The 27633-nt window shown below is 36.2% G+C and overlaps 1 protein-coding gene across 2 annotated transcripts; it reads right to left on the minus strand.

The window, feature by feature from the left end:
* Positions 1 to 1222: 1222 nt before the first annotated feature.
* Positions 1223 to 27633, minus strand: LOC140747153 (U-scoloptoxin(19)-Tl1a). Of its 2 annotated transcripts, none has more exons than XM_073079427.1 (3): positions 27522 to 27633; positions 24336 to 24488; positions 1223 to 1470 (listed from the first exon to the last, which is right to left on the minus strand). In XM_073079427.1, exons 1-3 carry the CDS (start codon positions 27580 to 27582, stop codon positions 1337 to 1339), a joined length of 348 nt encoding a protein of 115 aa, XP_072935528.1. In that variant the 5' UTR covers positions 27583 to 27633; the 3' UTR covers positions 1223 to 1336. The 2 variants fall into 2 exon arrangements, with proteins under 2 accessions (XP_072935528.1, XP_072935529.1); XM_073079428.1 differs by lacking the exon at positions 1223 to 1470 and adding an exon at positions 23476 to 23630.

The raw sequence follows: 27633 nt of genomic DNA on the forward strand, positions 1-27633 counted from the left end.
ATTTGTCGCGCCTAAATGTATGAAATAACACGCTATTGTATATTTAAATTTAAATAATTTAAATTTACATATTATGTATCTAGTGCCAATTGTGCTACCAAGACAATTGTAACGACACTTATTGTAATTATATACGCATTATCTTAAAATTTATCAATACGTTTTGGCTGAAGAGCGTGACAAAGGATTACACGACAGAAGTACGAACCCCATCCAAGTGCAGCGAGGTGTGAGACAGGGTGACGTATTGTCTCCAAAACTGTTTACCGCTGCACTGGAGGACGTGTTCAAACTGATGGAATGGAAAGGATTCGGCATCAACATCGATGGCGAATATATCACTCACCTTCGATTCGCAGACGATATCGTCATCATGGCGGAGTCGCTGGAGGACCTCAATACCATGCTCAATGACCTCTGTGGCGCCTCTCAACGGGTAGGGCTTAAGATGAACATGGACAAGACGAAGATCGTGTCTAACGTCCATGTCACACCCATGCCGGTCGTTGTAGATGGCGTCACACTCGAAGTTGTTGACGAATACGTTTACCTGGGACAGATAATCCAGATGGGTAAGTCCAACTTCGAGAAAGAGGTCACTCGTAGAATCCGACTCGGTTGGGCAGCGTTCGGGAAATTGCGTGACATCTTCTCATCCAAGATACCTCAGAGCCTGAAGTCGAAGATGTTCGAGCAGTGTGTGTTGCCAGTGATGACGTACGGTGCCGAGACGTGGTCTTTCACTGTGAGCCTTATACGAAGACTCAAAGTCGCTCAGCGAGCTATGGAGAGAGCTATGCTCGGTATTTCCCTACGCGACAGAATCCGTAACGAGGAAATCCGTAGGCTAACGAAAGTTACCGACATAGCTCTCAAAATAAGCAAGCTGAAGTGGCAATGGGCTGGCCACATAGTTCGTAGGACCGATAACCGGTGGGGTCGGAAGGTCCTCGAATGGAGACCACGTCTCGGCAAAAGGAGTACAGGACGCCCCCCGACCAGGTGGACTGATGACCTGAAGCGGACGGCGGGTAACCGCTGGATGCAGACGGCCCAAGACCGGTTGGAGTGGCGCAGACTAGGGGAGGCCTATGTCCAGCAGTGGACCAGTAAAGGCTGATGGATGGATGGATGGATGAAGGGATATCTGACCTAATTTTGGCATATTGCTAATGCACGTATAAGATATATAAAAATAATAATAATAATAAGTTGATTAACATTTCATTTGAATTTAATTAATTTATTTAGAATCACGTCTATTGAAAGAGAAAAACATTGTTAACAAAAAAGAGTATTTTATAACAAAAAATATTTTATGTTTATTTTAATGTTTTTAAACCAAAACACAACATTTTTCGTCATCAGGGCAATCTGTCGCATTTTTACTGTTTACCGTAAGGCCGCAAAACTGGCTCTGAGGGACGCAGTGCCCGCCGCGATTCTTACAGCGGGTTTCTTTCACGGAAACTGCAAAATAAAATGAAATTGACAAGTTACATATCGTCATAGTCGTGGAACAAAGACGGATTTGACAAAAATGCGAAATTCACTTTTTATCATATTTGGATAACATATTGTCTAAATATTCTTACTGCATTACAGAAAAAAATCTGTGTATTTTAGTTTTCAAATTAATCAGTCGGTATAACGACGGATTTGAAATGCGCTCATAGTAAAATGACGTTTGTGAATAAATTGAAATGGCTGCCCTGTAAAGTTTGGTATTTGTTAAATCCGACTTTATTCTAAGACTATGACGATATAATAATAATAATAGAGAGTATAGCATTTCTAACGCACGAGGCATTGCAACTTATTCCTCAGAGCAACATCTGGTCGACCTGAAGTAAGTATCCGATTCAATTTGTCTCAAGGAGTGATTACTAAAGGCAGTGACTACTTACATATATAATGTGATGCTTCAATCAATGACAAAAATGAATTTTGGAATAATTCAATGATACAATAACATTGTGGTGTCAAGGTTTTCAAGAAGTCGAAATATGTAAACCAAGTTAAAGGACGTAATTAATAATACGATTGAAAGGAACGACATGAGAAAAATTAAGAAAATCGTGAAACGAAACGAATGAATACAATTAGAATAGAATAGAATAGAATAGAATAGAATAGAATAGAATAGAATAGAATAGAATAGAATAGAAAATAATTATTATTTATTTCATTGAATTATGAGAATTAATAATAAAATATAATAGAATCATTTAGTAAATGCAAAATCATACTTCCGTAGCAGCACTCGATTCCTTGGTCTTGCTGCTGAGGACAATAACCTAGGATAGGGGTCTCATACACAGCATCCTCAGGACAATCACTATATACCACGCACATCCCACCAGCCTCCCTACACTCCGTCTCTTGCATCACTGAGTCTATTTTGCGCACTGAAACAATATAATTCCATTTAAACCAATTCAATATTTTTGGTTAATCCCCCATGATAAAAACGACTATTATAAGTCTAAAGAAGAAGAAAAAGAGTGATAGAAGGTGATAGAAAAATTGGTGGTTCGACTCCAGCGGCACCACAGTCGCTCCTGTTTGTGCCTAGTAACCGTGTTAAGCGCTGCTGTGATCTGGTTTAAGGGAGTGGTAAGGAAGACATACTTTACTGAGGCAAACCAGCTTATTCCTGAAGGGTAGCGGCCTACTTGTGGCCAACCTCAGGTAGGAATCAAATCTTATCTGGGGTTGAAAGCCAGTAGGTATATTGTGTTTTTGTCAGTCCGTGTTATTATAGCTTTTAAATATATAATGCGAATACAATTTACCTTGTTCGTTTAAACATGACTTGATTGAGAACATTATCGGTTATGACTAAGGAAATTCTGGTCAGCTGTTTGAAGGTCATCTATTTTCTAGTTAGATTCGGAGCTTACATAATTTGAAATTAAAATTTTCTTGTATTCACTTATTTGGTAAACATAATTTAATAACGAAGTTAGGAGTTAAGTCAGGCTTACCTGGCTAGTAAAGAAATTCAGAAAGTCTGCGAGATCCGATAAGCATTGCGACATTACTTGTAAAGCGCGTAAGATCATAACAAAAATTGCTTAAAATTATTTTTCAGTAATTCTCATTTAAGTAGATTTGCGGAAAGTAAGATATTATTTAATAACCAAAACCAATATATACGAAACTTGATCATTACACTGTGTACGTATTAGTACTAAGAATTCTTTGATATAATTAATTTTAATAATATTTTTTTCATGATTTTAGAGATGATACTTAAAATAAGCCTTCTTTTTTGTTTTTTTTTTTCACGAGAGGGAGACCTTCAACAGGTACCCTATGCTGTGGGAGCGACACGGGTTTATGTGGGACTCTTACTGCACCAAAGCCCGTCCAGTAGCCGTCCTTGGCGCTTCGAATAAGCCTAGTAAGAAAATATTATTTTTCCCTCCAGATAGTAAGACTCGTTTCCGAAAAACGTATTGCGTATAAAACGAAATTTAAATAAAAATGAAAACGAACAAGTTTCATTCCCGTCATTTTACTATGCTTAACACGTTACAAGGTTGGAGGTAGTTAAAAGGTAGAATTTATTGTGGTTCGACTCAGGAGTCACCACTACCATATCGTTTGTTGCCTAAATACAGCAGTGTTTGTGCCAAAATCAGCTGCTGTGTTCCGGTGAGAGGGATGTGGCTAGCGTGACCTGCTTCTCTGAGGAGTTCCAACTTATTCCTAATTTTACTTGGGTTTGATTGCAGATGTCGACTGGCGGCAGTAACCAGTTATCAACCGGTATCCTGCATGAGCGCTCGCTACTTAAAATGTAAATTATTTCAGTTATTATTATACTAAGTTAAGTGATAAAAATAATATGATGATAACCTCTATACTCATAAACATTACTCAGAATATGAACAAAATATTATGATTATTAATAATTTTCAAAGTTATTTGCTTAAACCTAATTTCAAAAATATAAAGCTTAGCGCTTAATTACATAATCATAATTAAATAAAATCATATAAAATCTTTGCACATAAAATGTTTCAACAAAACTGGATATAATCAAAATTAGTTTTGTGTTTGCAACAAATGTTAGTTAAATTGAAATTAATGAAGCGAATAACTGAAAATTATCGCAGTGACCTTAATGATAACATTTTCTTTACAGTCTTATGCATAAAATTCTAGTGTCACAATGTTAGTTACCGTACTCCTCCGAAACGGCTTTACCATTTTCACCAAATTTTATATGTGTATTCAGTAGGTCTGAGAATCAGCTACTATCTATTTTTCATAGTACAGTCAACAGTAATGAGTAATGAACCAAAATTTCCCTTGATATTAAATGAAGATACCGAAACACAAGCTAAATGCAAGCTCAAATTGCTGACAAAGTCCGAAATTGCAAATTGAAGGTGGTAGGACCCTTTGTGGTTCGACTCCGGAGGCACGACCGCCACACCAATTAATGCATAACCACGGCGGTGCTCAGCGTAGCTGTATTCTACTTTGAAGTGTGATAGCGGAGGCATCGGAGGTGTTCCAGCTTAGTCCTCAGTGGTAGAACTGCACCTGTGCTTGACCTTTTTTTATAATATACAGTCAGTCCACCTGATGGTAAGTGGCTACTACCGTCCATAGACATCTGTAATCAACCCCACATTGGATTAGATATTCATACCGGAGGTCGGTCACAGATGCGCCGCTGCCCATGGGGACTAAGTTGGAACGCCTCGGAAAAGTCTGTTTCCCTTACCACACCTTTCAAACCGGAACACAGCAGCGCCTAACACTGCTGTAATTAGGTAGAAATAGGTATGGCGGTGGTGCCGCCGAAGTTGAACCACAAAGGGTTCTACCACCGTTCAGATAGGATTCCTACTTATCAAAGGTTGATCACAAATGTCTATGGGCACTACATGTAGAGCGTATTCTAGTTTGCTACTGCAATTTTATAAAAATACTCTGAAGTACTAAAACATTATGATAGATGGTTAAAAATTAAAAATTGTTACTTACAATCCGCTTCATCTCCATAAGCGATTGTCAGAATAAGAGCAAGAATATAAACACACTTCATTGTCACACGACAGTATGCACTCGTACTTCGATACGAAATGATGTAATTACTGCGTGAACGGTCCATTATAACAGAATACGTGCACAGAGTAACTCTTCTGAGAGCGTATATTTTTATTACCACGTTAACGTACGATACAATACTACGCGAAACGATACAATAAATGAAATAACGAATATAATTTTCAGTTTTCTTGAGTTGTGTTGTCTTGTGACGCTTTACAATTATGAATGAAGCCAACTGACAGCAGTGGAACTGTAACTAAAATTTACCATCGAGAAATTTTAAATTAAGTGTCTATTCAACGCTTACTCTATGCAATGCGGCAATCCTGATTGGGACTGATAAGTCGTTATTTTTGACTCTGGGAATTTCCTTTTACTTCCCAAAATATCTCATGAAGTAGATTACCATATGTCATATGTCATTGTGTAAATCATTTTCCTGTAAATGTACATATATCGACGAGTGAAAGGCTATTTGCTTTAAGCGACATTTTGGCAACTTTACAGGAGAGCCATTTAAAGTTGAGATAAAATTGAAACTTGGTTTAAACTTGAAGGGTTTGAATCAGTTAATCCGCAGTCGCTAACGACAGGCAACGACTAAAAAAATGTGAGCCGTCACGGGACGCCTGGCAGATGTGAAACATCGACATTATTTTGTAAAAGTAATATGCAGAAAAGAACATATTGTGATAGGAACTAAATATGTCATAATGATAAAATATTACGATTTTTTTCCAGATAACGATGACTATTTATTGAATAGACATTTATTTTCATTAAATACAAAAATTTACGAATTTATTTCAAATCGTGACTACTTAATTCGTTTAATCAGTGACTTCGGTAATAGTTATATTCGATGTTGCCTCTGAGGACGGTATTACTGTGACAATTGGTCGATGGTAACTGAAGTATGTTACAAAAGTATTGGACATAACATTATCAAGATATCTAATAAATACAGCATCTATTGTTGATCTTGGTGACGTCCAGTTTCAATAATAATATTTTGTGACCCCTGTGATGATTGTTGGGTTCTGAAATATTTATAAAAAATATGTTATGAAAATATACAGAAAAATTTAAATTGGCTCCAATATATTAGTAAACTCAAGAATCTTAGCTAGTTATTTCAATATATTACTAAAATCGTAAATTATAAGTATCAATAATGAATGTTTCACAATAAATGCCACTATGATTAGAAAAAATAATTAATTTTTTAATGTTCATATTTATAACAAATAAGAAAAAACTTTCGTGCGCTGCACGCCATCAGCTGATTTTTAAATACAATTCTGTCAGTCTTAATAAATTTATTCTCTGAGAAGAATGAAATTAAAATTAATTAATAATTTAAAAACATTGTATGCAATGAAATTTATGTGAATTTTAATCTACCAAGATAGTAGATTTAACATTTGCTGGCGCTCAAAACACACCAAATATACGCGTGCTTAATGCACAGATAAATGCATACTTTAATTATAAAAAAATAATTAACTTACTGATGACTTGATAGTGTGTCATAGTGTGATTTTGCTTTCTTTGCAGGAGGCTGATCACTTTCACTCTCTAAATTATCACGGTCAGACATTTTATTATTAGAAAAATAATTTGTTTTCAAGCATTGATCTATAACCTGAAGTTACGCCGCAAGCGGGCAAAACTTGAAACATACAAAATACGTCAAGTGGTGTAAAACGAGTTAAAACGACTCCAGTCGCTCTCGCGCGGCGTAGTAATACACACTAATGTCACTGAACACGTTAAACGTCATTATTTTGAATTTTAAGCCTCAAAATGCCTTCTTGTGCAATGCGTAAATGCAAAAATTATGCTCGAAAAAGAAACAAGCTTCATGGAATCACCTATCACACGTAAATAAAGAGAAATTATTAAATTTTGTTTATTTTTCGTGTTCGATCCGCCATGATTACGTGAGTAACCAGAAAGAGACAAAGTATGTTTTTGTCAATGAAAGTGATAAAGACGCAAAATGCATGGTCATAGATCAACAGAACACAGGGGGGCTAGCCATGTTACAAACTTTGCATTCTATTCGTTTTCTATTCTATTCGTTAGCAAGTTTCATTCTACATATACGATAAGTCTATGGTTAGCGATCACATTTAATATCAATGTGCCGTCAAATACAATATCGTCTGGTTTCTACACCAGCCAAAATACCTACATGGTAATGACTAATTATTTAATAGTAATATTAAAATATAACATCATAATATACATAAAAAATATACCATATTTATAGTACATGTATTTTGTTAATTTAAACTATTTGCAAAAACTAAACTTAATAATGTCTATGAACGGTAACTATGGTGATTGGTGATTGTTTACAAAGAGCATACAAATTATTGTTTATAGCGATATTACTAATGACAGCAACAGCGATTGCATGTAATTTGTGATGTGACCAAAAGAAAATATCTGGACGTCCAACTTCGTAAAATTTACTGGCTCATGGCACGAATGTCTCTCAGCAACAAACTTGACTACTACAAAGTCATACTAAAACCGATATGGTCATATGGATCTAAGCTTTGGAGAACCGCATCCAACTCAAACTTGGACATCACACAACGCTTCCAATCGAAAATGCTTCGCATGATAGCTGATGCCGCAGAGACAACAGGGAAAGAGGAAGTGACAAATAAACTAAAATCATATACTCGTCATATAAGGACACCCCAATGGGTTTGCTAGTGAGCTTATGAAATCCACCCGCACTTTTAAGCTCATCAAAAGGAGAGCTACTCAGGATCTTCTCCCATCGTAGGAGCGGCTTCCGAGGAGGCAATAATTATAAATGGGTATGTCACTGGATGTATACCATACATGCCATCTCAACAAATAAACCTCATAACTACCAGCTTTATGCCTAGACAGGGAGATTGCAGGGAAACAGGAGATAATAATGAAAAAAAGGATACGGATATTAATATTATATTTTTCTTTTAAGATTTAAATAAATTGTTTAGTTACAAGTAAATTTATTATGAGAAGGATTAATAATGATTCAATAAAACAGTTAAACTGAGACAATATTTTTATTTAAGCACTGGAATAACTCTAAGTTCTATCCTATCTACTTACCTATTGTATTATATGTTCATATTAATTTAAAATAGAAAAACGTCTGTGCATTTCATTTCTATAATATTTTAGGATACACTAGTTATTGAGAGCCATATTCAAATTTCAACAAATTTAAAGTAGGTATACATTTTCAAATGATCAAAAGTAATTAAAGTCTACAATGCAGTGATAGCGCGTAGTGAAGTGACAAACAGCTGATACAGAATTCGCCATTTTATTAGCGTTTACGTTTTCTACAGGGTCGGCGCGATCGCTCACTATGACATTTATCTTAGAATACGCTTCGCTAACAAATTTGACAAAAAAATCAAAAGGTTGTCAATAGGTTGTCAAAAGTTGTCATTTGTATGGAAAAAAGCAATGACATGGGCATTGTAGAATCGCTAGCGTTCTATTCTATCGTGTAACTTGGCTACGACTTTTCTACTTCGCTATTTTGATCACGTGATCATTGATAATTTCATACATTTTAGCGTTTCTATAGCGTTTCTACAGCGCAAGCGACTGTAGAATGTCAACTTGGCTAGCCCCCCAGAAGTGACATTTTATTGAAGCTCACGATGTTCATATGTCGTATGTTATAGTTTAAGATCCCACTGCTTAATTTTTATATTAGTGTGTTTTTAGTCAAAATATAACTTTTTATAGTTTATTTTAATAAAATAAAAGCGATATATGGGAAATTCTGTATCCTAATCTCTAAATTTTCTTCGATACCTGTGGTAAATAATAAAAAATATTACCATAAAATTTATATAGGATAGTATACGGTATAGTATACGGAAGGTGGTAGAACCCTTTGTGGTTCGACTCCGGCGGCACCACCGCCACACCTATTTCTACCTAATAACAGCTGTGCAGGCGCTGCTGTGTTCCGGTTTGAAGGGTGTGGTAAGGGAGACAGACTTTTCCGAGGCGTTCCAGCTTAGTCCTCAGGGGTAGCGGCGCATCTGTGGCCGACCTCAGGTAGGAATATCTAATCCTATCTGGGGTTGATTACAGATGTCCATGGGCGGCAGTAGCCACTTACCATCAGGTGGACTGCATGCTCGTCTGGTACTCTTATATTATAAAAAAAAAAAAAAAAGTACGGTATTTTAAAATTTCTTTAATTGAATAAATTAACCTAAACATAATTTAATAAACAATCTTTGTATAGCCAGAAATTAATCCTCAAAAAGACCACGGTAAGATTCGAATCTTATATATAAAATTCGCATGTCACGATGTTAGTTACTTTACTCCTGCGAAACGGCTTTACTGATTTTCATCAAAATTTATATGCATATTCAGTAAGTCTGAGAATTGGCTACTATCTATTTTTCATATCTCTTAAGTGATAAGGGTTGTTCACCCTTAACATTTTTTTTATTTATATGGCAACACAATGTTTGCTGGGTCAGCTTGTACATAACATTTATAAAATGTACACAACTTTGCAATTAATGGTCGTGTGTAAAATAAAACTGAAAATAATAAACATAAATTAGTAAAGATACTTCGCCGCCTTGAAATTGAATGAAGCCACAAACGGCTTATTAGTAAGTTCTTTTTTTTAATTCTTGACAAATAAAAACATTTTTAGAGAAAATTTACAAATAAATAACTAATACTGCGTAATTTACATAATAAATAAATAATTATTTCAAATATTTTAGGGACATTTTAGCATGGAGACGTGGCAAAACTTTTTTACGCAACTATTTCAATTCTCAAAACTGGGTAAATTTTCTTGTTAGGAGTGAGTAATCTTTACTAATCTATGATAATAAATATAAACAATTTTTAAATCGTATATTTTAAACCAGTCGATACATCTGTAGATACATTCTTTCAAATTATATATTTATATAATAATAATTTATTTAGTTAAACTGCACTATAACATTTAGTACATGTACTATAACAACTATGTAAACGATGTACTAAAACTATTATCGACAGTTTTGGACATTTTTTACCTTCTGTTCCATTATTTCATTGTCTTTGACAAGCATGCGTATCAATGGGAAAACCACCATACGGCCCGTTTTTAACGGGACAGTCCCTTTTTTCGATGCTTCGTGCCGTTGTCTCCGAAATGAACCGTTGCCATTGTCAATTAAGTAACAGTAAATATTATAATTATGAAAAAAACATGGGGTGCTCCATTTATCAGTTTTCATAAAGCGCCCCACATTTTTTGCACAATTATACTATTTACTTTTCCTTAAATGATTCCAAGATTGAAAATTATTTTCTACTTTTTAGTTAATTTTATCATAAAATCGTGTTTTTTATTATTTTTAACTATATTTTTTCAAGTAAAAAGTATTTGACATAAAAAAATCGATGTTCCGTTTTGACTGAAGTAATCATTGGTCACTATATTCCATTGTCAATATTTACGTTTGCGTACACTTGAAACGCAAGGTCAAACACTAGTTGTCTTTTTTTATCACATTGTTCTAATAGCTCTGTCCCTTATAGAACATTTGTCTATGTAGTTAAAGGTAAGCGTCGCCACGCCAGAAATCTTTTTTACGTGCGGCTATAGATGTTTCACATCAAAAACAAAACACGATCGTAAAACGTGTTTTGTCGTCGAACGTTGACAAACAATGGAGTCACCCGGAAAGCGTCGCAGACAGTCGCTAGTGGTCGTCAAAGATAGCTGGCGACTACCGCCGCCTTTTGTCGCCTGTCGTTAACGACTGCCAAAGAAAGCAGGAGACCATCGAAGACCGACGGCAATGGTCGTAAGCGCGGGCTTTCGGCCTTATCTTACCTTACGTTTACGTGGGGGAAAACTTCAAACCTAGTGGCCATCCACAACGCTTGGGCTCTGGGGAGAATAGCTCTCGGGGAATCCGGGCTCTGCGACGGAACATAACTGGAGTCCTCCAAGCACGATGTCCCTGTCGGGCTATGCCCTGAGGGGAGCAGTTTACGCTCCTCCCGTACACCTGGTGTTGACAACGGTATGCAGCCACACACGCCACCATCCTCCCGGGGTTGCTTGCTGGACGGTACAAGCTTCCACTCTTTACGCCCGCAAACCCGGAAGCCCCCTTTTAATCGCCAGGCAGGAGATACCGTAGCCTTATTCTAGTCCCGGGACTACAGGGACATCGCTATTATATTACCTACCTAATATGTAACATGACTGTCTAGTTCTAGACAGAATAAAATATTATCACAGACAGACACATCGATCGTTTTTATTCGCATAGTTGTACAAATAAGTCCGATTATGAAATAGTTTATTTGATTACTTAACCATAAGAACCATTCGTTGTTAATGGACTTTTTATGTTCCCTCGCTCCCAAATATCATTCCGATACTCAAGGCTTATTCTCGCAGAAAATTAGTGCTTGCTCTGCGAAGTATTATCATTTTTGCCGTTATCTTCTCGGAGGTAAAATAATTCCGGTAAAATAAACACGATTTCTTCTTACGTCGTTTAAAGTAGATAATAACAATTAATTTCTAATACGCACATAATTTTGAAAAATCAGAGGTTGAGTTTCTTAACCACTAGGCTATCACTGCTTTACTCATTTATGTCGTGAAATTATGTTAATTTTGAGCATGACGATAATGTGAATTAATATTTAAATATTCAACTTACCAGAAAAGAAAAACCTGACTGCGTAAATAAATCGCATTTGTCGCGCCTAAATGTAGGAAATAACACGCTATTGTATATTTAAATTTAAATAATTTAAATTTACATATTATGTATCTAGTGCCAATTGTGCTACCAAGACAATTGTAACGACACTTATTGTAATTATATACGCATTATCTTAAAATTTATCAATACGTTTTGGCTGAAGAGCGTGACAAAGGATTAAACATGCGTACAAATACATACATTATGTGACAGTGATGGCCTTGAAACTTGAAACCAAGGTTTAAACTTGTTGTTCCAATCGAGGGGTCCGAGGTTAGAATCTCAGTCATGCACTACTGATTTTTGAAGGTTACTCGTATGTGCGTATTAGAAATTAATGGTAACCTATGACGATAAAGGAAATCATCGCAAGGAAACATACACACCATGGAGTTTTAAAAAAAAATCTCAAAGATGTGTAAAATATATCAATTCGTACTTGGTCAGCATGGTGCAATATTGCCTAAAACAGCGTCGAGAAGAGGGCTACACCCAGTAGAGGGACAGTGATAGGTTGCCGACAACAAAGTGGCGCTACACTCGAAAAATATTACCTTCCTAGTACAGCGGGTTAAATGTAAGAATGCAGTTTTATTATAGCAAAAAAACTACTTTCAGTTTTGCGTACACTTCATACCAAAAAGGCGACACAAATGATGAACATAAATAACCAGTAAATACAGCTGGCAACTCAATGGAGATCCGTAGTTGTAACATGAAGATAAATGGTATACCTATACAGCGACATTACTCTTATTGGAAATAATGATTCGTATCATAACTCATTCTTTCTTCGGGTGGCTCATTCCTTTCTTTATCGAGCTCGTTCGTTCCGCGGCTCATTCAATTATAACCGAACCCTAATGGACATCTCAATGATAGTTCCATCATAAATAACGTTGGGAGAATGTCTCGAAGTTTTGAGGTCAAGGGCGAACTTATCCTTCAAGAGGTTTGGTTAAGTATCTTATGTTTGTAATGATTTATGATGGAGTATGACACTCATCGTATACAAATAAATGTAATATGAATGTATGTCTACGCTTGCGAATTTACTGACATTTGATAATTGCTTTTAAATTTTCAATCTTCATTCAGGGGATGATTTAAAAATCGTTACGTAACACAAGGAGATACTCGTATTTACGAGCTACGCGACTGAGACACGAACCATAGGTATGAATGAATACCATACGATGTACGAGTACATTGTATGTACAAACGTATGGAGTATGGACATAGGTACGAATGAATAGAGTATCAGCAGTAGGCGACATAAGTTTCGCGTCTCAGTCAGGTAACTTGTAAATATCTTGTATACTTGTAAATAGGTCCTTGTCACTATAATCGCTCGGTCAGGCACTCAGCCATACCGAGAGGTAAGCTAAGTTAGCTTGTTGTATTACTCTAAGCTGTGGCTTGTGTTGATAAAATTCGTCATATTTTTAACCTTTTAGGGATATCTGACCTAATGTTGGCATATTGCCAATGCACGTATAAGATATATAAAAAATAATAATAATAAGTTGATTAACACTTCATTTGAACTTAATTAATTTAATTAGAAGCACGTCTATCGAAAGAAAAATACATTGTTAACAAAAAATATTATTATTTATTTTAATCTTCTTAAAGCAACCAACAACATTTTTGGTCTCCAGGGCAACCTGTAGAGGTTTCCGTAGGGCTGCAAAACTCTCCCCCAGGGCTGCAATACCCGCCAAGAATCTCACAGCAGTTTCTTTCACGGACACTGCAAAATAAAATGAAATTGACAACTTGAGTAATAATAATAGAGAGTATAGCGTTTCTAAGGCACGAGAAATCCAACTTCTGAGCAACGTAAGTGATAAAGGTTATTCACCCTTAACTTTTTTTATATGGCAACACAACGTTTGCCGGGTCAGCTGGCAAACATATAAAACTATCACTTAACATGTGTTTAGAATAATAAATAATAACTACGGTTATTATCATTTCATTTCGTTAGTTTCGAAAGGGAGCGAATAGTTAATACATACATACAATAAACATTACCCATAGATCACTTGGCAGATGTGACATAATTTTCAATTTAATATATTGCCGACATAAAAACAATTCGCTGCTTTAGCGGTGAAGGAAAACATCGTGATGAAACCTGCATAACTAGTATCTTAAAAAAACAAGTTCTCAAAAGAATGTGAAGTCTACCAATACGCTCTTAGCCAGCTCAATGGACCATGGCTTAATGTTTCTCATCACTCCTGCCCAACAGTGGAACAGTAATGAGTAATGACCCAAAATTTCCCATGATATTAAATGAAGATACCGAAACACACAAGCTAAATGCAAGCTAAAATTGCTGGCAAAGTCCGAAACTGCAAATTGAAGGTGGTAGGACCCTTCGTGGTTCGACTCCGGAGGCACGACCGCCACACCAATTAATGCATAACCACGGCGGTGCTCAGCGTAGCTGTATTCTACTTTGAAGTGTGATAGCGGAGACATCGGAGATGTTCCAACGTAGTCCTTAGTGGTAGAACTGCACCTGTGCTTGATCTTTTTTTACAATATAGGAGTAGCAGACGAGCATGCAGTCCACCTGATGGTAAGTGGCTACTGACGCCCATGGACATCTGTAATCAACCCCACATAGGATTAGATATTCCTACCGGAAGACTGCAATTTTGTAGAAATACTCTAAAGTACTTAGAAATTATGATAGAGGGTTAAAAATAAAAAAATGTTACTTACAATCCGCGTTATAAGCGATAAGCCATAAGCGATTGTCAGAATAAGAGCAAGAATATAAACACACTTCATTGTCACACGACAGTATGCACTCGTACTTCGATACGAAATGATGTAATTACTGCTTGAACGGTCCATTATAACAGAATACGTGCACAGAGTAACTTTTCTGAGAGCGTATATTTTAAATACCACGATAACGTACGATACAACACTACGCGAAATGATACAACAAATGAAATGTGCGCAAAACGATGGATAACAAAAATAACGAATATAATTTTGCAGCTTTCTTGAGTTGTATTATGTTGTCTTGTGACGCTTTACAATTATGAATGAGGCCAACTGACAGCAGCGGAACTGTAACTAAATTTACCATCAAGAAATTTTAAATAAAGTGTCTATTCAACGCTTACTCTATGCAATGCGGCAATCCTGATTAGGACTGATAAGTCGTTATTTTTGACTCTGGGAATTTCCTTGTACTTCCCAGAAATATCTCATGAAGTAGATTACCATATGTCATATGTCATTGGGTACATCATTTTCCTGTTAATGTATATGTAGTTTTTTACTTCAAATATGGCATAATTTTAATTAAAATTAATTGCAAAATATTTGCTAATTAACATTTGTAATATGGTACAAGTACACAATTATGTAATTACTACGACTTATTACCTAAAATTTGGTATATCACAATTTGTCTCTTCGATCCATTACTACTACAAAATGTATATCTACTTAGCTGCTCAATGACAGATCTTTATGAGCAGCAGTGAGTACTTAGTAATGGATTAAATGACCATTTACTGCTTCAATCAAAAAATAATTTTATGTATCCACAGATGCGTTTCATTTACCTACTGGTTGATCTCCGTGGTTTCATCCACGATTAAAAGAGTTGAGTGAAGATACCACAGAATTATTTTTTTATGCGGAACCCTTAGTAAAGTAGCTTTAGTTACTCCTTATAAAACCAGCTAACTGCTGGTGAAAGTCGTGTCAAAGTCGATTAAGCCATTTCAGAAGTTAGCTGAAACCAACAGTCAGACTGATAAAAATGTTAACATTAAGTGCTAAATATTCTTTTTGACATTACATGCAGACACTTGAATTTTATTATTTTGTATAGATGACATAATACAATGTCCTCGTTTCACTTAAGTATACAATATTTAGATAAGAAACGATGTAAAAAAGAATAAAAGTTTTTTGGTCAATGATAAAACAGCAAGTAACGGATGCTATAAATATAAGTCGATTTAAAATGCACTAGTTATGTCTTCAGGTTTTCCTGGAAAATGCTCTCAACACAGCACAATAAAAAAGCAGTGATAGCCTAGTGGTTAAGAAAGTCAGACATTTGATCAAGGGGTCCGAGGTTGAAATCCCAAGCACGCACGTCTTTTTTTTTCTAAGTTATGTGTGCAATAGAAATTGATTATCACTTGCTTAAGCGGTGTAGGAAAACATCATGAGGAAACCTGCATACCTGAAGTCTTAAAAATAAGTTTTCAAAGGTATGTGAAGTCTACCAATTCGCTCTTGGCCAGCGCTGTGGACTATGTCCAAATCCTACTCATTCTGAGAGGAGACCCGTGAGCAGCAGTTGGACAGTAATGGTTTGATGATGATGAATGGAAGATGACCATGTCTGAGTGCCTGTTATATATAGTGCAATTCAGAAATTGAATGCGTGATGTTTCACTGTGTAAATAAATTTCAATCATCAATCATCAACCCATTATTGGTCCACTGCTGGGCACGGGTCTCCTCTCACAATGAGAAGGATTAGGCCATAGTCCACCGCGCTGGCCAAGTGCGTATTGGTAGACTTCACATACCTTTGAGAACTCTTTTTTAATTTAATTTTTTAGGTAATACAAGTGATAATTAATACGTATAATTGTTTTGGACCGTGCTAATTAATTGAAAAAAATATACCACTTGAAACAAGAACCCGACTAAGCCTAACACTATACACTGCAGTCTTGTGGAAATGGGTGATCTATTTAGATAACTACCCGTAGCCGATCTCAGGTAGGTTCCAAGTACCCGTAATCAAACCGTAACCATACCCAATATGGGTCTACTTACTGATGTCGTTTGGCTGTAATTACTTACTATCACCTAGATTACAAAATCGTTAGCAAACCACAGAATGCAGTTTTTTGGAAAATTGAAGAAATAAACGAGCTTGCAGTCACACTTTATGATGAGTGGTCGGTAGTCAAGTCAAATACTTCACGCTAGATATAAGCAAAGCGGTAAAGGTAAAAATCTAGACGTTTTTTTATAATAGAGGAGTAGCAGCCGAGCATGCAGTACACCTGATGGTAAGTGGCTACTACCGCCCATGGACATCTGTAATTAACCCCAGATAGGATTAGATATTACTATCTGAAATGGGCCACAAATGCGCCGCTATCCCTGAGGACTAAGCTGAAACGCCTCGGAAAAGTATGTCTCCCACACCCTTCAAAACGCAACACTGCAGCGTCTAACACTGCTGTTATTAGGTAGAAATAGGTGTGCCGGTGGTGCCGCCGGAGTCGAACCACAAAGGTTTCTACCACCTTCAAATGTTTATTACCTTCAAATCTTCAAACGTTTATTAAATTTTCGGTAATAAACGTCTAGATTTTTTGAATTTTCAAGTAGCAAAAGAAAATGCAATTTACCTCATGGTAAGTGGCTACAACCGCACTAAAACCCCCCGATGGCCGTCCTCGGCGCTGCATTGAGGACTCCGGGATCTCCAACGGAACGCAACCGGAGTCCTTTCAGCGCGTAGTCCCGTCGGGCTCCACCCAGGTGAGCATGACGCTCGAAGTGGCTACAGCCCATGGATATCTGAAATTAGAAATACCAGAACTTGGTCACAGATGTATTTCTAACACTGAGAACAAAGTTGGATCGCCTCAAATTAATATATTTCTTACCACTCCCTGCAAAACGGAATACAGCGCTTATCACTACTCTTAATAGGCAGAAATAGGTGAGACGACGTGCCGCCGGAGTCGCGCTACAAAGGTACCCACCACCGTCAATAGAAAAATAATAAATGTCCCACTCGAGCATAATTATGATACCTTTATCACTGAGTCGACACGTCCTCTGTCTGACGTCACCTGTTCTTTGATTGATGAAGCCAGCCGAGAAGGGTTGAGGGGGATTTGTTTATTTACAAGTAAAAATATTAGCTTAGTGGTACAAAGTTTCGCAATTCATGCTGAGGGCTCCGAGTTAGTGTTTCAGGGAAATTTGTATTTAAACGGTGGAAAAACTTTAAATGTTATGTTTTGCTGGTGTGGGTGTGGGTTTCGGATAACTTTCCTCACGATGTTTTTCTCCTCCGTTTTAGCTATTGATAATTAATTTGTTACACATACAAATATCTGAGCTTTCGAATCATGCATCCTCCTATTGAGAGATCAAGATTTAACCGTTAGATCACTTCGATTATTGTAAATCAACCGTTATCATTATCAACCCATTACTGTCCCACTGCTGATAACGAGAACTGCCGATAATGAGAACGATTAGGCCATAGTCCACCGCGCTGGCCAAGTGCGTATTGGTAGACTTCACATACTTTTGAGATTTTTTTTGTAAATCTTAGGTATGCAGCTTTCCTCACGATGTTTTCCTTCACCGTTTAGCAAGTGATAATTAATATCTAATACGCACATAACTTTGAAAAATTAGAAGTGCGTACCTGGGATTTGAACCACGGACTCCTCGATCGAGAGGCCGAGTTTCTTAACCGCTAGGCTATCACTGCTATAGGTGTATTCGGAGGTTTTGATAACCTTTAACGTTTGATTGCCGTTAAAGGTTATCATAACCTCCGAATACACCTATGTTAGTGAAATATAGATTTTACTATAAACCTTGCTAACAATACCCAGTGTAGTATGACTATTGTTAACAGTTATGTTCTTTAGAGAAGGGAGGAACATAATTAAGTTCTATAATTATGATATACAATCCCATCCTTTGTGTCGTGTCACCTGAACTCTGATTAATGACCCGGGCCGGTAGTAACGTAGGAGGGCTTATTTATTTTAATGTTGGAGAGCGATGGAAGATATAATGAAGATATATATGATAGAGATAGATATATTTTGTGTGTTTTCGTTTGTTTACACCGGGTGTATAAGATTGTTTAGGAACAAGAACAATTAGGTACTATCGAATTGTGTTACGATTATATAATAGAGCATCTCACATATTCTCACAGTACCGTGGCATATAATGTGATACAGGACCGTCTTACACATTCGTAACTTATCATATTGTACTGAACTGGATCGAATCTTTGTTAGTGAAATGTAGTGAGCATGTTGTCCACCTCATAGTTAGTGGCTGGTCAGCGCGGTGGACTATGGCCTAATCCTTCTCATTCTGAGAGGAGACCCGTGCCCAGCAGTGGGACAGTAATGGGTTGATAATGATGATGAATTGTATTCGGAGGTTTTGATAACCTTTGACGGTTGATTTACAATAATCGAAGTGATCTAATAGTTGAAACTTGATCTCTCAATCAGAGGCATAGATAGGTATATGAATAGATACTTACCGCCTTGTAAGTGAAGAAAGCCATTAAATGACTTAAATGGCTGACAGAATTGTCAGCCGTCCATTTGTCAATTTTCCATTAAATGACTTAAACGGCTGACAATTCTGTCATCCATTTCATAGCTGTCATGGTGTAATTTCGTGGAACAATGCCGACATACGCAGTTAAGTAGTGCAAAATCACGAAATCGAAGAAAAAATGCGGAGAAATATCGTTTCATTCGTAAATGATCTAAAAATTACATTTTTTAAATATTTTTTAAACACGAAAATAGATGACAGTGACAATTTCAATTGTCAAAAGTGTAAAACAAATTAATTATCAATAGCTAAAACGGAGAAGGAAAACATCGTAAGGAAAGTTATCCGACACCCACACCGACACCAGCAAAACATAACGCCTATTTTACCACTATTTTCCAAAGTTTTTCCACCTTCTAAATATACATTTCCCTGAAACTTTAATTCGGAGCCCTCAGCATGAATTGCGAAACTTTGTACCACTAAGCTTGTATTTTTACTTTTAAATAAACAAATCCCTCTTAACCCTTCTCGGCTGGCTTCATCAATCAAAGAACAGGTGACGTCAGACAGAGGACGTGTCGACTCAGTGATAAAGGTATCATAATTATGCTTGAGTGGGACATTTATTATTTTTCTATTGACGGTGGTGGGTACCTTTGTGGCGCGACTCCGGCGGCACGTCGTCACACCTATTTCTGCCTATTAACAGTAGTATTAAGCGCTTCTGTATTCCGTTTTGTAGGGAGTGGTAAGAAATATATCAATTTGAGGCGTTCCAACTTTGTTCTCAGTGTTAGAAATACATCTGTGACCAAGTTCTGGTATGCCTAATTTTATGTGGAAATGATATCAGATATCCATGGGTGGCTGTAGCCACTTCGAGTGTCATGCTCACCTGGGTGGAGCCCGACGGGACAACGCGTTAAGAGGACTCCAGTTGCGTTCCTTTGAAGATCCCGGAGTCCCCTACGCAGCGCCGAGGACGGCCACCGGGTTTTAGTGCGGCTATAGCTACTTACCATCAGGTTAATTGCATATTCTTTTGCTACTTAAACATTTAAAAAATCTAGACGTTTATTACCGAGAAGGTAAACTTTACCGCCGTGTTTATATCTAGCGTGAAGAATTTCTTGCTTTTCGATGGAAGGGTGGCAAATATGTATCGGCAACCACTGACCAGTCATCATAGAGTGGACGGCAAGCTCGTTTATTTTTTCAATCTTCCAAAAAAACTGCATTATGTGGTTAGCTAACGATTTTGTAATCTAGGTGATGGTAAGTAAATACAGTCAAACGACATCAGTAATTAGACTCATATTGGGTTTGGTTACGATTTGATTACGGTTACTTGGAATCTATCTGAGATCGGCTACGGGTACTTACCTAAATATATCACCCATTTCCACAAGACTTCAGTGTATAGTTGGATTAGTCGGGTTCTTTGTTAGTGAAATGTAGTGAGCATGCTGCCCACCTCATAGTTAGTGGCTACTGCTGCTCTCCGACATAGGTAATTAACCCCAGTACCCTTACCATGAGTTTTTACGTTTTGACAAATATGACTGTTTTGGTATTTGTTTAAGTATTTCCCATACAATTTCCAATCAGCGCCCCTAGCGGATTGCGTCAGAACTTGGCAATTGTATAGGCCAATACGTAAACAAATACCAAAACAGTCATATTTGTCAAAACATAAAAACTCATGGTAAGTGTACTGATAAGTTAAGTCTTACATGTTAAGTATTGAGTATTATATTGTATTGACATGATATTGGATGGATGATTGATCATATAATATTTTGTCACATTAAAACGTATTGTGTTGCAAATTATAAGATCGTATCCATTCGTTATGTATTGTATCATCATCGAATTGGTTTAAACGTACTTAGGTAATATTACCAAAACCTAAAACTTTTACAGACCGCCTTTGGCCAGTTTTGTGTTACAAAGCATCTTCAACCCATCAATTTTTGAAGGAGGTAGAATCCTCTGTCCTCGGGGGCAGGAGCATATCTGTAGCTCAGTGTTAGTTAGGAATCTAAATTTAAAATCTAAAACCGGGGTGACTACAAATGTCCAGCATCAGATCCAGATCAGCGGCAGTATACACTTACCATCAGTTTGTCTGCATGCTCTTCTGCTACTCCTACATTATAAAAAAAGTTTCAGTAATTACCATCAGTCATTTGAAATACCTCAGTGAATTGCGTTTTATGAGCAACAACCCACAAACATAAATCACTCGCAGTGAAAGTATGCGACGGTTGCAACGAAAGCGTCCTGAATACTAATGTGAATACACGCTTAAGATTAACGCTAGCGTTGCTTTCCGGCGTTGTTCGTTATAAGACGTTATTTTGTATACAAATTCTTTATCTTAATTCTCAAAATAAATATGACATTTTTTTATAATATGGGAGTAGCAGACGAGCATGCAGTCCACCTGATGGTAAGTGGCTACTGCCGTCCATGCACATGTGTAATCAACCCCAGATAGGATTAGATATTCGTACCCGGACTCGACCACGGGTTCGCCGCTACCCCTGAGTACTAAGATGGAACGCATCGGTAAACTATGTCTCAACACTGCTGTGTTGATTGCATTTGAAGGTAATACCCTTCGTGGCTTAATAAAGGAAGCACCAACACCACACGTATTTCTTATTCACAACAGCAATGATAAGCGCTGCTATGTTCCAGTCAGAAGGGTGTAGTAAGGTACAAATGTCACTTGTGGCCAACCTTCGGTAGCAATCTAATATTGTCAATGGTAGATGATTGTGGGCGGCAGTAGCCATTTACAAATAGATGGACGGCATGCATGTTTACCTCTACACAAATGTCAGGTCTAATTATGTTAGGTAAATGCCCTACATAATACGTTTAATAATAGTGGAATGGTAATGATCTTCCATTACCATTACCATTGTCCACATACTTATTACGTCCACTACTTAAACCATTATTAAAACGTCCATAATTCATGTATATATGGGCGCAAATCAGTATCTTATGTTTATATTATAACATTTAATGTTTAAAATAATTATTCGTAATTACAATACTGTTATTGATCTAACCTCAATGTCTCTTAGACATTGCACTGACTCTTTCGACTGATTTTAAGACATTGATTTTGTAATTTATTTTTAATAATTCATATTGTTGCATAAACCTTCAAAGTAAAAATCAATTACATTATTATGACTCCAATTTTATTGTTTTATAAACAAAACTTAGTTTAATTTGCATCCTACTAGTAGCGCCCTCTTTTGGCGATTTATGAAAACTTGTAACGAATATTTGCGTGTTGTAACGCGCTTGTTTATTAAAACAAATGTAATTTGTGTAAGATAAATTATTTGGAGTAACGTAAAATTCATTATAATATTAATTTTTATTGTGTCAATTTTGATTGTCAATGTGGAATTAATATTTAGATTAAAATATGGACGATTTCCGGTAGTACTTCAAAACACTTTGTTAGTCATACCAAATAAATTATATAAATTATAATAATATTAAAATACTTATTCTCGTATTTTTAAAACAATATTTTCAATATAATGTTATTTTATTAACAGTTAAATTCATTGTGAATCACGTCACTTGTTATAACAAAACAAGTGATGTGAGGTAGTTCTTATGCTGTTTGTCACTCGAGTAGTATTTAAGTCCACGCGCTGGTAGAGCGTGGTTCATTCGCATTTAATCAGTCGTGTAAGCCGTTACTCTGCCCAAATTGTAAATAAAAGTGAATAAAAGTGATTCTCATATTAAAGTCGTTTCGTTCAGTTTATTAATAAAGTGCGGTAGTGGGATATCGTCGACATATACGATAAACAAACTTACCTATAAACGTTTTTATATTATATAAGCGTACATCTCTCAGAACTCTTAATGATGGATTAAAGCGAAGTAGCTTATAATATAAATGTAATGTTAGTATAGTAATATTCCTTAGAAATGTTGCAGTGTAGGATGTGAAACTGTGGAACTCTTTTAGTAACTGAATTTAATATGTAATTTGATACAATGTGGCAGCACTACTACACTCATTTCTGTATTAATATACACATTAAACAATCACATGATACGTTAGAAGTTATCAGAGGCAGTTATGAACGTGTGGCTTTTAGGGATATCTGACCTAATGTTGGCATATTGCCAATGCACGTATAAGATATATAAAAAAATAATAATAATAAGTTGATTAACACTTCATTTGAACTTAATTAATTTAATTAGAAGCACGTCTATCGAAAGAAAAATACATTGTTAACAAAAAATATTATTATTTATTTTAATCTTCTTAAAGCAACATACAACATTTTTGGTCACCAGGGCAATATGCAGAGGTTACCGTAGGGCCGCAAAACTGACTCCCAGGGATGCAATGCCCGCCAAGATTCTCACAGCGGGTTTCTTTCACGGACACTGCAAAATAAAATGAAATTGACAACTTGAGTAATAATAATAGAGAGTATAGCGTTTCTAAGGCACGAGAAATTCCAACTTCTGAGCAACGTCTGGCCGACCTCAAGTAAGCATCCGATCCAATTTGTCTAAATTAGTGATTACTAAAGACAGTGACGTGACTACTTACAGAAATGTGATACTTCAACCTCATGTCAAAAATTAATATTTTGGACTAATGCAATTATCCAATAACACCGATTGTGGTGTCAAGGTTTTCAAGTAGTCAGTAGAGTAGAGTAGAGTAGAGTAGAGTAGAGTAGAGTAGAGTAGAGTAGAGTAGAGTAGAGTAGAGTAGAGTAGAGTAGAGTAGAGTAGAGTAGAGTAGAGTAGAGTAGAGTAGAGTATAATAGAATAGAATAGAATAGAATAGAATAGAATAGAATAGAATAGAATAGAATAGAATAGAATAGAATAGAATAGAATAGAATAGAATAGAATAGAATAGAATAGAATAGAATAGAATAGAATAGAATAGAATAGAATAGAATAGAATAGAATAGAATAGAATAGAATAGAATAGAATAGAATAGAATAGAATAGAATAGAACAGAACAGAATAGAATAGAACAGAACAGAATAGAACAGAATTATTATTTTTTTCATTGAATTATTTGAATTAATAATAAAATAGAATAGAATGATTTAGTAAATGCAAAATCATACTTCCGTAGCAACACTCGATTCCTTGGTCTTGCTGCTGAGGACAAAGACCTAGGGTCTCAGACAGAGAACCCTCCGGACAATCCCTAGATACCACGCACATCCCACCAGCCTCTCTACACTTCGCCTCTTGCATCACAGAGTCTATTTTGCGCCCTGAAACAAAATTTTACATTAAGACCAATTCAATATTTTTTGGTTAATCCCCCATGATAAAAACGACTATTGTAAGTCTAAAGAAGAAGAAAAAGAGAGAAGGTGACACAAAAATCGGCGGCTTGACTCCAGCGGCACCACAGTCGCTCCTGTTTCTGCCTAGTAACCGTGTTAAGCGCTGCTGTGATCTGGTTTGAAGGTTTGAAGACATACTTTACTGAGGCAAACCAGCTTATTCCTCAAGGGTAGCGGCCTACTTGTGGCCAACCTCAGGTAGGAATCAAATCTTATTGGGTTGAAAGCTTGTAGGTATATTGTGTTTTTGTCAGTCCGTGTTATTAGCTTTTAAGTAAATAATGCGAATACAATTTACCTTGTTCGTTTAAACATGACTTGATTGAGAACATTATCGGTTATGACTAAGGCAATTCTGGTCAGCTGTTTGAAGGTCATCTTTTTTCTAGTTAGATTCGGAGCTTACATAATTTGAAATTAAAATTTTCTTGTATTCACTTATTTGGTAAACATAATTTAATAACGAAGTTGGGAGTTAAGTCAGGCTTACCTGGCTAGTAAAGAAATTCAGAAAGTCTCCGAGATCGGATAAGTAATGCGACATTTACTTGTAAAGCGCGTAAATGCATAACAAAAATTGCTTAAAAATATTTTTCAGTAATTCGCATTAAGATTTGCGGATAGTAAGATACTATTTAATAAACAAAACCAATATATACGAAACTTGATCATTACACTCTGTACGTATTAGTACTAAGAATTCTTTGATATAATTAATTTTAATAATTTAATTTTTAATGTTTTTAGATATGATACTTAGAATAAGCCTTTTTTAGCTTATTTTTCACGAGAGGGAGACCTTCAACAGGTACCCAATGCCGTGGGAGCGACACGGGTTTATGTGGGACTCTTACCGCACCAAAGCCCCTCCAGTAGCTGTTCTTGGCGCTTCGAATAAGCCTAGTAAGAAAATGTTATTTTTCTCTCCAGATAGTAAGACTCGTTTCCGAAAAACGTATTACGTTATTAAACGAAATTTAATAAAAATGAAAACGGACAAGTTTCATTCCCTTTATTTTACTATGGTTAACACGTTACAAGGTTGGAGGTGGTTAGAAGGTGGTAGAATTCTATGTGGTTCAACTCAGGAGTCACTACTACCATATCGTTTTTTGTCAAAATACAGCAGTATTCAGCGCTGCTGAGTAGTCGTAGTTAGTAGTAGTTACTCAATCCATTATTCTGTTCCGTTTGCTTTAGTAGATGGAGTAAACGTAACAATAAGTAAGCGCTCAAGTCTTTTTGTCTGTCTCACATGTTCGCAAAAAAGAGAGACAAAACATAAAGCGCCATTTTGTCAATTTAGACATTTAATGTTACGTTACTGACACTATAGTTCTGATACAATCCGCTAGGGGCGCTGATTGAAAATTGTATGGACAAATACGTAAACAAATACCAAAACAGTCATATTTGGTCATGTCATAGTCATAGCTCATGGTATTAACTGCTTATCTGAGGAGTTCCAACTTAGTCCTTATTTTACTTGGGTTTGATTGCAGATGTTAACTGGCGGCAGTAGCCAGTTACCAACCGGTATCCTGCATGAGCGCTCGCTACTTAAAATATAAAATAATACAGTTTTTATTATAATAAGTTTAGTGATAAAAAATATATGATGATAACCTCTATACTCGTAAACATTACTCAGAATATGAACAAAATAATTATGATGATTAATAAATTTCATAGGTTTAAACATATATTATATTGGCTTAAATGTAATTTCCAAAAATATAAAGCTTAGCGTTTAATTACATAATTATAATTAAATAAAATCATATAAAATCCTTTCACATGAAATGTGTTTAAACAATACTGGATATAATCAAAATTAGTTTTGTGTTTGCAACAAATGTTAGTTAAATTGAAATTAATGAAGCGAATAACTGAAAATTATCGCAGTGACCTTAATGATAACATTTCCTTAATAGTCTTATTTATAAAATTCTCGTGTCACAATGTTAGTTACCGTACTCCTCCGAAACGGCTCTACCGATTTTCACCAAATTTTATATGCATATTAAGTAGGTCTGAGAATCAGCTATCTATTTTTCATATCCCTAAGTGATAAAGGTTATTCACCCTTAACTTTTTTTTATATGGCAACACAACGTTTGCCGGGTCAGCTGGCAAACATATAAAACTATCACTTAACATGTGTTTAGAATAATAAATAATAACTACGGTTATTATCATTTCATTTCGTTAGTTTCGAAAGGGAGCGAATAGTTAATACATACATACAATAAACATTACCCATAGATCACTTGGCAGATGTGACATAATTTTCAATTTAATATATTGCCGACATAAAAACAATTCGCTGCTTTAGCGGTGAAGGAAAACATCGTGATGAAACCTGCATAACTAGTATCTTAAAAAAACAAGTTCTCAAAAGAATGTGAAGTCTACCAATACGCTCTTAGCCAGCTCAATGGACCATGGCTTAATCTTTCTCATCACTCCTGCCCAACAGTGGAACAGTAATGAGTAATGACCCAAAATTTCCCATGATATTAAATGAAGATACCGAAACACACAAGCTAAATGCAAGCTAAAATTGCTGGCAAAGTCCGAAACTGCAAATTGAAGGTGGTAGGACCCTTTGTGGTTCGACTCCGGAGGCACGACCGCCACACCAATTAATGCATAACCACGGCAGTGCTCAGCGTAGCTGTATTCTACTTTGAAGTGTGATAGCGGAGACATCGGAGGTGTTCCAACGTAGTCCTCAGTGGTAGAACTGCACCTGTGCTTGATCTTTTTTTACAATATAGGAGTAGCAGACGAGCATGCAGTCCACCTGATGGTAAGTGGCTACTGACGCCCATGGACATCTGTAATCAACCCCACATAGGATTAGATATTCCTACCGGAAGACTGCAATTTTGTAGAAATACTCTAAAGTACTTAGAAATTATGATAGAGGGTTAAAAATAAAAAAATGTTACTTACAATCCGCTTCATCCCCATAAGCGATTGTCAGAATAAGAGCAAGAATATAAACACACTTCATTGTCACACGACAGTATGCACTCGTACTTCGATACGAAATGATGTAATTACT

Source organism: Epargyreus clarus, unplaced genomic scaffold (genome assembly GCF_041222505.1).
Source record: "Epargyreus clarus isolate Ecla_fem2 unplaced genomic scaffold, WU_Ecla_fem_2.2 ptg000014l, whole genome shotgun sequence".
In the NCBI taxonomy this organism is placed as follows: domain Eukaryota; kingdom Metazoa; phylum Arthropoda; class Insecta; order Lepidoptera; family Hesperiidae; genus Epargyreus; species Epargyreus clarus.